Below are 11477 nucleotides of genomic sequence, written 5' to 3' on the forward strand. Positions count from 1 at the left end.
AAAAAAAAAAAAAAAAAAAAAAAAAAAACTTTCAATAAAAATTTACTTTAATATAAATTTCTCCGGAGTTTATGATTCAATAAATACATATAAGAATATTTATTTAAAACAATTCTTGTAAGCGAAAACGTTCCATCATAGTAAAATTACAATATTTTTTTTGTTTTAAGGTAAAAATTTACTATTTACCATGAACATGAGATGGTAAAAGTTGATTTTTTTCTCGAATATTTTTATGATACTTCTACTTCTACTTCTAGAGATGGTTCCATCCAAGTTTAGTTGGCTATAGGTTGTATCAAATCAAATTATAGTCAAATTGGTTTTTCTTTTTTCATACGACCAAAAAGGAATATTTGTTTATTTATTGAACCGTTAAAAAATGAATATTAAATGCCTCAAAAATGTACTAAAAAAATATTAATAATCCAAGAAGAGTATTGTACGTTTATCAAATATTATTCTTAGTTCAACCATAGTAAAGCTTAAAAATCAAACTATCAACTTTTAAGATGATAATCAATATCTTATCTAAGTAAATATGCTCGAATTGACCTTTGCTATTCATTTGAATAAATGAAAACTTCTCAGAGTCGACTCAAGTAATTATCATCTCCTCATAAACGCACAGTTACAATATGCTTTGTTTCGAGCAGAATATGACACCAAGTTTGGCAACCATATTCAACGAATCCATCAATGATTTTCAGTAGTTCATTCTATCATTTGTAAGAGTATCCTTACAGAGTATAATGTGCATGAAGACAATTTAAATGACATAGTAAGATAAGACTCCACATCTTCCATAATGAAGGCAACACAAACAGGCTTTAACCAGGGCCAACATGCAGCGTACAAAACCAGGCTAGGAAGTGGGGGAAAAGCTTCCATAAAGCAAATAAAAGAATGTTCCTGGGGAGTTGAATCGAAGATGACGTCGAGCGTTATAAACGTGTCGACGAAGGAAGTAAACAATCATATATTCGCTCAATGCGCGATGCAATTATGAGTTTATCTCTTGTTGGAAGGCTGGGCTTCCCGAGTTCCAGAAGATCCTGCCTCAAACTGTTAACAAAGATTATAGCTTTAACATAAATGTACTAATAAGGAAAAACAGAAAAACTAAACTTTAGATTAGTGCAAGTATTCGTTCAATGTTCAATTTAGTATACACCAACAAAAACTCTCTTTCTGCTGCTTATTCCGTCAGTTTCAGAATAAAAACTCAGGTGAAGAGCATGCAGTGAATATTATCCTAAGATGTTAGTTTTCTCAAAAAGTGAACTCCTCGGTGTGTGTGAGACCTCTGGTAAAATATCGAAGGGTTGGGGAACTAAAGTTACCATAAAAAAACCACAAAAGCTAGAAGTGCAAGCAAAGGAGGTGATAATGAGGATTATTAGTCGAAGGATTCCTGTTTGTTTTATCTTAATGTACTCTTTAATCTCACAATGTGAAGGCATGTTAGGGTCGTTTTAGCCCCTGCCTACCAATAAATTCTTTTTCCTTTTAAATATATTCCTGGTCTACCACCAAAGAAGATTCGTATGACAAGATGAGTGAAAAATATAAAAATTCATGAAAAAGCTATTCCTCATGACCTAGACAAATGTCATGTGTTTTCATGTCAGTTTTGAAAAAAACAATGAGCTATTTGACCAAAGAGTCCAGCAAACAGTTAAGCAGGAAATGTTATTGCATCTTGCTTGAATGGAAAGGAAAGTAATGTTGAAATATCATCACTAGCCCAATAGAGTCAAGCCCAATACTTGTACAAGCCCATTGTATATTTATTTTAGTAGAGATTTTAGGAAAGATACCTATAGATTTTAGGAGAAAGAGATTTAGATATTTAATGAGAGATCTAGATATTTTAGGAAAAAGATTTAGATTTGTTAGGTGTAGATTGAGGCTCTAGTATAAATACCCCTCCACCCTACCTAGTTTTTCATCAAGAAATCCAAAAACAATAAAAAGCAGTCGTATTCTACAGAGTGTGTGAGTGTTTCCCAGAGAGTGTGAGTGTTTCCCACAGAGAGTTGTGTTCAACAAGTAATGCCTAGAAAGAGAGAAAAGGAAAGCTGGGCTAAAACTTACGCTAGCCATTCACCAGTTGCTTTGGCATGCTTCTCAGAAGCATGATATAATCGACCCAAACTATACAACAGTAACCCAAAACTACTTTCTGCATCTTTTACCTGCAAATCAATAAATAAAAAAAATAAAAGAAAAATATTCTCATTTTGCACAGGATACTCGATAAAACAAAATGATAAGAAACAATTCCTTCCTTATCTCGTATATTGTGTTCGCCTGTTTGGGAAATGGGGAAATTATTTATGTTCGAAACACAGGTAGTTAGTCAATTATACTACGCTCAAGAAGAAAGCCAGGAGTCATTCGTACAAGTTTCAATGTTTTCCATTATGTGGGAGATTTATCCAACGCTCAAAAGCAAAGCTAAAATCATCTGGACAGGTTCTACGCTTCGCCATTTTGTAGAAAATTTGGATGGTGAGAAACAGGATATGTATTTTTCCAGATAGAAAAGGCTTCGACTGATATGTTTTGACACCTCTCTCTAGGCTTCCAAAAGTGAAGAGTTTCATTTTTTTTTTCTCTATTTCTGTTTGATTTGAGCCAATGGGGAAGTTCTAATTTAATGTCCTTAAATTTGAAGGTTGATTTAGACTACTAGTCTACCCTTTTCTTTGATGTTCTCTTTTCTAACAAATGTATCTCCTATAGCAAATAAATAAGTAAAAACTTCTGGCTTAATATGCTAGGATTAATTATTCTATAACGCTTATATTACATATTGATCAGCAAAACATGATTTTTATAGCAAACAAAATGTGTAAAAACAGAGAAGGAACGTGTTTCAGAAGCAAACAAGTTGATGGAGCTCCTTACATGTCCTTGGTCAACAAAACTCTGGTATTGCATAATTGCTTTCTCCACCTCCACAACTAATAGCCTTCTCTGAAGCCGAGCAGCTCTTCCCTTCCCTTCAGCTCTGGTATCCTAAATGTCAAGATCAGCAAATAGTTGACTCTCTTTTTTATCAATAAATTTAAATACAGCAACATTAGACAAAGTAAAAACTAAATGACATGTAAAGAAACCAGACAAATAAATATGAAGCTAGAAGAATAAGTGCATATATATAGATACATATATAAACACATTTATTACTTTCAATAGGAAGATAAATTCAATAACCTAACATTTCAACCATAGGATGCACCAGTTTAGCTTTTGGATTCTTTGATGGATTGAAACATTTCTCTTTGTCTAGTTCTTTGGGTAGAATTATTAAAGCAAGCAAGGTGTGCCTATGGGGTATGGACCTTAGGGGTTTGAATACTTCGACCAAGTACAAGGGTAATCTAGCAAACTTGATGGCCAGGGGGCAGGGAGGGCTCCCGCTCAACTTCATGACCGACCAACAGATGAAGGTATCAGCACTCTAGAGTGACTGCCTAAGTAATTTAAAGTCCTCGAAAGCAAAATCTAATTTGATAAAGGAAACAAGTAGAAACAAGATCAAAATCACACTGTTTAAATTAAAAAAAATATGAACTATAACTTGCATTAGTTTACCTGCATATACCAGGCACGCAAAAGCATCAACAAAAGAAGTGAGATAAAGAATGCTGGCAATGCAGCTAGAACAGCGAAATTGATTTCATTTGCCTTGAGAATCTGGTCAAGCTCAAGCATTGCCCTATTCAAAAGCCATCATAATAAAAAATCATGGGCATCAAACCAAATCAGGAAGATCAAGTTACATAACGTATTGTACACCAAAGATTGCAAGTTTCGGAAACTTACGTCTCAATATCCAATTTTAGCTTCTGCACCTGCATAAACACAAAGAGAAAACTATCAAGTATAATGTACCAGTACATATGGAGAAAATAATTGAGCATGTATCAACCTGGATAAGCAAAGCACGGGCCAGTTCTCCACTAAGAAGGTTTTGAACGGGATGCATCAATTCTTTCTCATACCTAAATTAGAGGAAACAACGGATATCTATCATCAAATAAAATCATTCACTACATCAACCAAACAAATGCACGTTGATATCAGATTAATGCAGTGTTCTTTTTCATAGAAAACATGATTTCAGAATTAGCATTGATATAAGAAGAATAGTTATGAAGTTTTAAGCGAAAGCTCTGCTAGGAAGGAAAAGTTTTTAGCCAAAGGACTAGTTGCCGTTCCATTCCTATAGGTACCACGAAGAAAGCTGTACAAGCATTCCTTTACCAATATAGAAATAGCCAAGCTAACCCCAAAACAACCTAATTATCTTTCACCAAATTTGCAGAGAGAAAAAACAGGGAAAAGAAAGGCGTCCATGTTAAAATCACATTTGAGTCCCCACATGAAGAGAGAAGTAAGAGGAAACATGCATGTTGCTTAATGTTGACCAAGCAGATGATATAAACTTAATATAGGAGCCAACAGAAGTGTACTAAAATGATTCAAGGAATCATTAGAAACCCAAAAGCAGAAAGTGAAATTGACCTAATACGAAGAATGACACTAGTTGATGTGCATATTAATGACTTGTTGACGTCAGGGCTCAATTGCCAATGCACTGATTGTGGAATCAATGGAATCTAGAAAAACATGGTCCAAAGAAGATGCAAAGACACTGGCTACGAGAAGTCAGCCTTCCTTCGTTTTTAACAACAAATTCAAGCACCCTACAAAGTACAACAGTAGATCAAACTTGAAACAAGATATGGAGGATAACCTGAACATAACCTTCGCAAACATTTCTTTATCTGATGCAGCATCTGCAAACTTCCGACCTTCCGTGTGCTCACTGAAAGCATGTAACATTCTGGAAAGAAGATGATGTTGATTTAATATTTTTTTCATTTCCATATAAAAACATATGGATATTGCCGCAAATTTAGGCCTTGTATGAGAATTGTTTTCAAAATAGTTTTGTTTTTCAGAATTAAAATATCAGCAAAACCTGCTTTGTTTTGTGCAACTATTTTCTTAAATTTATTATTATGGTTGTTATTGTTGTTGCTGCTGCTGCAACTTAGTTTTGTTTTCTCTTAATGTGTTCTGGAAAATCACCATTTCATAGGACAAACGAAACCATTCTTTCTTTCAATATTATGGGTTTATGAATAGTAATTTCAATATCTACAGTAACATTTGTAATAGATCACAATGTTTTAAAGCAGTTTAGGTAACAAGGACATGAGACTGCTAAACTAACAATTTTCCAAATAATCTCCTAAACTTAATCAATTATTAGCCTAAAGAATAAGTCAATGCGTGGAGAAGAAATATCACGAGGAAAAAATAAAAGTAAACTAAATGTCATCAACCTCCATCATATTGACACAGGTCAAACTCATCCCAAATAGATTAATAACTAGAGGGGTTTCTTGCATGCCCTTGTGTTCTTTCATGGAGCTCAGTGAAAGCTTGGCGTTTCATTAAAAACAAAAACAAAAAACAAAACTAGAGCAGCTGTTTGAAAATTGTTTTTGAAATAGTTGTACTTTTTAAGAGTTCTTTTTCGTTATTTTGTAAAAGTGTGTAAAATAAATGACCAATTTCTCAGAAAACAAAAATAAAGTTCTTACTTCCTTCTAAAATCACAAATTCGTATAATAACAAATTTTAAGAACATTTTGTAAATAAAACAGAAATAAACTAACTTTTCATTTAAGTTATGAAAAGAGACTAATGCTAAAATATACAAGCTCCCAAGCGGGAGGGAGAGAACAATTAAAAAGGAAAATAGGACTATGAAAATATAAAAGCATCACAATTTCAAACAGATATCTCGCCAGAAGAACCTATAAAAGAGTATCAAATGAGAACATTAAAGAGAAGTCTTCAGTTTTGCCACCTCAAGACAATCTAGCCAACGCCTTTGAAATTTGGTCTGTTTTCAGAGACTCTATAGTTACACTAGAATTCTCTAAGAGGTCTCTAATTTTATGATTGGAGATAGAGATAAGATGTGCAAGATTAACATTGTTTACTCCAACAATAAACCGGTGCTCAAAGTAAATAGTTTAGTACCCAATTGGAGAAGTCCGTGAAAGATAAATCACCTGCGCAGGGAGTCGGTAGTTAACTGAACATCTTGACCATCCATGACACCTTTATGCCTCTTTCTAAATGTAGCAAAAAGTTCATCTCTAATTGAAATAAGCTGCAATACAGGGAGTCAGAATATCAATTCCATAGAGTTTCTGAATGCGTTGCTAAAGTCATTGATAATCAATCAGACATTGAATTCATCGATGCACCCTACCATGGGCATCAATCCGTTTTTGTAGGTGCTGCCATAACTAAATAAACATTTACAATAAACTAGGCAACCAAGCGGCAACTACTATAACAGTAATCAATCGTTCTTTGACCCTTTCAATTGTGCTTTCATTCTTCTAATTTTTATCTTAAACAAGAAATGTACTTTTCATTCATTGATGAAAAGGAAAAAGTATTCAAAGAAATGAACTTCCAAAGGAGTGAAAAAGATAAAATAAGAAAAACCCGTACAAATACAAAGAAATCTATGTTGAGAGAATAAATGCACCCCAATTAATAAATAAATACAAATATTACCAGGAGAATTAGACTAAAAAAAAGTTTAGAAAAAGAACACCAAGGGAAGAGAGAGAGAGAGAGAGAGACAAACCACCCTTATTACAATTGATAAATAAAAAAGGAACCATCGTGGCATGAAGAGAGAGTTCAGAGTTATTTAATTTCTAGTAGGTGCAGTCCATGTAATTGTAAGCAAAGTTCAGTGTCCTAGTAATCAACCATAATTAAAGACCCAACCCAAGAAAATAAAACGCAATGGTAAAGAAAACTGACAGTAGAGCGCAACATCATCAAATGAGACGAAGGAAACCAAATCAAAATAGTAAAAATAGTACCGGTTGTTGTACATGATCCTTGAAAAATTTAGCTGCTGAATTATGTGCTTCACGAACCCAGTTCTCAATGTCATTGCTCCCCATTAATTTACTATGTTGAAGAACACAAACAGAGCAGGCTGAGAGGCCAATTGCACCACAAGTATATTTAAGCCAGTACCGAGTTAATTTTTTTGGCTTTCGATGTTTAAGAACCTAAAACACACATAAATAAACTCTGCTTAGTGAAGAGTATTCATACACTATCAAGAATTAAAACATCACTGTAGGGAATTGCCCTAAGGTGCTCGGAAACTTTGTTTTCGATACCAACCTGAAGGGGAGCACTATAGTTTTTTGCTTAACAAGAAATAACTTTTCATTAATATAATGAAAAGAAATAAAAGTTCAAAAGATACGAACTCCCAAAGTGAGTCAAAAAGGAAAAAAATACAAATAGAAAATACAACCTTATAGAGATTAGCTAAGAAAGTAAATAAAAAATTTAAAGAACCTAATAGCTACCTTCAAATCTTCTAAAGAAAACTATATTTGTGTTAAAGTGCAAACAAAAATTAAATTTACTATAACCCATCAACTTAAAGCTTTTGGGTTCAACAATGATTAAACATGGTACCAAAGCAAGAAAGAGTTCATGTGTTTGGTTCACTATATGGTCATTTTAACTCCAATTAAAACTAATAGCCCCGTATTGGTCTTCATGTAAACTTCCAACCCTAAAGTTAAAGTATGAATAAAACATCAAATTTACTGGAAGTTTAATGATGATTTAAAAAATTGTATTATTATTAATAGTCCATCGACTTTTCACATGCTTTACTTTAGGCAATCCTTGTATTTGTGTTTATATGTCCGAATTCTGATGTGAATGAAATAGAGTATATCAATTCTCTCAAATCTTTAGTGATTATACATCTATAGAGAGATGTTGGCACTGTTGAGTCAAATTTTCAGTGAACTGATAGTAATAATATTACAATTCCTTGCTTTGATTTTAGTTGGCAGGGCAGGTTATGATCATTATAAAAAAATAAAAAAAAGACTACAGCATAAATCAATCACAATATTAACAAACATTACATCGACTATTTAACAATAATTGTTGCATAGATCATGAAGTTCATAATTGTCTCACACGAGAACTAGAGAGAGACTGGTACATCAAAGTCAGTGCAAAGACTTTTACATTGTGGATGATGATACTATTTGTTAATCTCAAATTTCTCAAGCTGTCACCATAATGGACAGAATTGGAATGCATCAAAACGTTATTTGAGCTATATTTCCAGAAAAATATTAAATATGCTTATATCCTGCATGCATAAAGGTAAGTTATAAATGATCAAAAGGCTATGAAAAGTAGTAACACTAAATTCTCTTTGATCTGAGAGTTTGTGGCCACGGATTCCAAAAGGTTGAAACAAAACAAATTGAAAGTATTCTTCTTGACAACCAAACTATTCAGGGTGTAAAGATAAATTAGTAGCTATAGGAGCATTGGAAATAAAATCTTACAATAATAGATATGACAGAGTCCAACTTGTGAAAGTTCTGACAAAGCAAGTTGATAGCATCTCCAATTTCACAACTCGTCCACTGAGATCCTTCCTTGTTCACATCCGGTAATTTTTTAAATAGAGGAAATGAAAATCTGTCATGGAAATCCATCTGCGTAGTCATATACAAAGTAAACATTGAGAATTGAAACATTAAAATAGAATAATTTCTGCTTCAGTATTTTAACAATAAAGTTTATAAATAATCTCAATGTTACATTAAGTGTTGTATGCAGTTCACAAATTGATGTCTCTAGATCGAGAAATAAGCCATTCAATGCAACCAACAATGATGGTAAGGGATTTTGTAGATCATTCCCTGAATCTGTCCCAATATTGTCAGTTTTCATAAAGACCTACAGGAACCACAAGGGAACAAGATCAAAATAAGCAACAAAAATTTGAGAGATAAAAAATGTGAATGTCAAGCAGATAAATTGCAATTATATCAAAGAAGGGAAAGGCAGAAAGGGAGGGAGATAAGTTCCGTTGTGATAAGCAAGTCCTCATTATCCTTTTAATGCCCTTGAAATTTCTCAATCACTACTACCTCCCAAATAGTTACTAAAAGAAGATTGCCACCCAACAACTCTCAAGTTATAAGAAACTACTTAATTGATATCTCATGACAAATGGATGCAAAAAAATGTGAAAAACCAAATATTTCCATCTAGTCCAAGCCTTTTCTTTTCATGAGTTAGTATCCAAACTAAGAATGAATGATGTCTATTACTCAACTCGATGGGAACTGTCAAAGAATTAGAAGTTACCTGAATTTATTTAGATCTCCTGTTACAAAGTATCTAGGGATTTATTTAGACTTACTGTTACCTAATATCTAAAAAATTTATTTAGATTATTTGTTACCTAGTATCAAGTATCAAGGAATTTAGTTAGCCTCTCTCTAATATAAAAGTCAAATGTACCTTCTGAAATTAAATATGAAAAATGGCAAGTTAATTTAAACTTGCAACAATCACTATTTGTCGTGAGACAACCTCAATAGAGCCAATGGGAAACACCATTATTAAAACCAATAGGAGAGGTTCATCTAAATCTCATTCGGCCATTAAATGGAAGGATGGTTTATCTTCCCCTATTTTATATTTGGCCTGCTTCTTATCTTAAAAGAAAAATTAGAAGAAATAAAAAAGGGGGCGGGCATGCACAATTATTTATCAAAATACAGGTTAAGAGACAACAACATTATATAACTAACGAATAAAACTAGTCAAGATAACATTGTCTCGAAAATCCGTACAGAAGCCAAAAAGAAATTTGCAATCTGATCTCCTATTAATCTGCCAGTCTCGTGAGTCCAAGTCCTAAAATTGTGTGCGAGTGTGTGTGTGTGTGTGTGTGTGTGAGAGAGAGAGAGAGAGAGAGAGAGAGAGTTGAGACTGTGTGTGTGTGTGAGAGAGAGAGAGAGAGAGTTGAGACTCGAGGAGAAACTGTATTTTTCAAGGATAGAATAAAACCACAAAAGTGATAGGATTGGGTTTGAGAAGTGAGTGCTGAAAGCCAATCAAACCTGAGCCACAAAAGCTGCAAGATGATTTCTTAAGTAGCTCAATATAGTTATCCGGTCAGCTATGTAACAAGATGCATCATGAGCTACGTGTTGCAAAGAAAAACCATCCCTACAAATTTGGCGCATTAACTGCACTGTTCCATTAAAAAAGGCCCTTGGACCTCTCTCACAAATCATAAAGTAAGCTTTTTGAGCATTTGTACCCTGAAAAATTCATGAAAACAATGACATAAGCACTCACAACCAAATTTTAACAGGAATTTGAAAGATAACAATCATATGCCTTGCATTAAAAAGTCATCGAGCATAATTAACTGAAAGGAATTGACAGATCTTTCATCCAATCATGAGGGAAGGACTTTTGACGAGAGAGATTTTTCTTGTAGTTCCTTCTTCATATTTTTCAGATTCCAGTCAACTTCGCACCTAAAAAGTTGATTTAAAAGGTCGAGGTGCCCAAATAAGTTCAAACTCTCCTTGAGCATTGCTCACAAGAAGATTATTACTAAAGATACATTGCAGGAAAAGATTCCTTTATGATCTGTCTCCACAAATGTGTGGAAAAAGAGGGGAAGGTTTCATAATCGTTCCTGACTGCTCTTAAGAGGACACGTTGTTTTCAGTTTTTTGGTATACTTTGGGTGAGCTGAAGCTCTTCTACATTGATCGGATTTTTTTGGAAGATGCTATACACTTAAAAAGGAATGACTGGAGTATGACTAGTATTGGCTGGACCATTGTGATAATCTAATGTTGCATTTTGAAGAAAGAATGTCACTGGGTAATGGATCTTTTGAAGACACTCGAAAGACAAACTTATGTGGGACCTAAATTTTCCTCCTTGCATCTTCTATATATACATCAAATAAATTTATCAAAAAACACCAGGCAACAAAAAAGACTTACCTCTGCACGAGATTGCCAGAACTGCAAGTTCTTCCAAATGTTATACAAACTCAAGAAACAATTCTCCAAAATATCATCCAAAACATCATACAGTCTAGATGCCTCCGCGGGTTTCAAGCATGTTACTGTTAAACTGATTGCAGTTTCCATCAACCAATTACGATGAGCACACATCCACTTGTCAACAAAGCGTACATGGCATAAAAATTTACATTTCACACAATGATCAAATTGTCCTCAGCTAAATATTACTCAAATTTATCACATTTTACATGTCACAGTATGCATCAAAAGTGATGCAAAAGATTCCAAGCAATCAACTCAAGCTTAAAGACAATAATCAATGTTGAGAAAATATATGCAATGACATACATAAACCTCAGACTAAATTTTGCAGATCTGAATGTAAGTTACCTTCATGGAAGGAGACAGATCGTGGGTGTATAGTTTGAATAGAACTCCGACTTCAAAAAATCATCTCATAAAAAAATCAACTAAATAGAAAATAAACCCAAAACATTAAGCCCCCTCCCCCCCCCCCCCCCCCCC

The 11477-nt window shown here is 33.7% G+C and overlaps 1 protein-coding gene across 3 annotated transcripts in view; it reads right to left on the reverse strand.

Moving 5' to 3' along the window:
* Nucleotides 1-683: 683 nt before the first annotated feature.
* The window catches only part of LOC111490719 (protein DGS1, mitochondrial-like), a 13846-nt gene continuing 3052 nt past the window's right edge, over nt 684-11477 (reverse strand). The window contains exons 2-14 of one of the 3 annotated variants that reach the window (XM_023139285.1): nt 10929-11105; nt 10023-10226; nt 8710-8847; nt 8451-8603; nt 6936-7130; nt 6102-6202; nt 4769-4858; nt 3941-4013; nt 3835-3863; nt 3604-3727; nt 2914-3024; nt 2098-2198; nt 684-1065 (exon numbers count right to left, since the gene is read on the reverse strand). In XM_023139285.1, coding sequence (XP_022995053.1) covers nt 945-1065; nt 2098-2198; nt 2914-3024; nt 3604-3727; nt 3835-3863; nt 3941-4013; nt 4769-4858; nt 6102-6202; nt 6936-7130; nt 8451-8603; nt 8710-8847; nt 10023-10226; nt 10929-11105 — 1617 coding nt within the window. In that variant the 3' untranslated portion in view covers nt 684-944. The remainder of the gene's footprint in view (nt 1066-2097; nt 2199-2913; nt 3025-3603; nt 3728-3834; nt 3864-3940; nt 4014-4768; nt 4859-6101; nt 6203-6935; nt 7131-8450; nt 8604-8709; nt 8848-10022; nt 10227-10928; nt 11106-11477) is intronic. The other 2 variants (XM_023139283.1, XM_023139286.1) reach the window with 2 other exon arrangements.

This window comes from Cucurbita maxima, unplaced genomic scaffold (genome assembly GCF_002738345.1).
Source record: "Cucurbita maxima cultivar Rimu unplaced genomic scaffold, Cmax_1.0 Cma_Scf00016, whole genome shotgun sequence".
Lineage (NCBI taxonomy): Eukaryota > Viridiplantae > Streptophyta > Magnoliopsida > Cucurbitales > Cucurbitaceae > Cucurbita > Cucurbita maxima.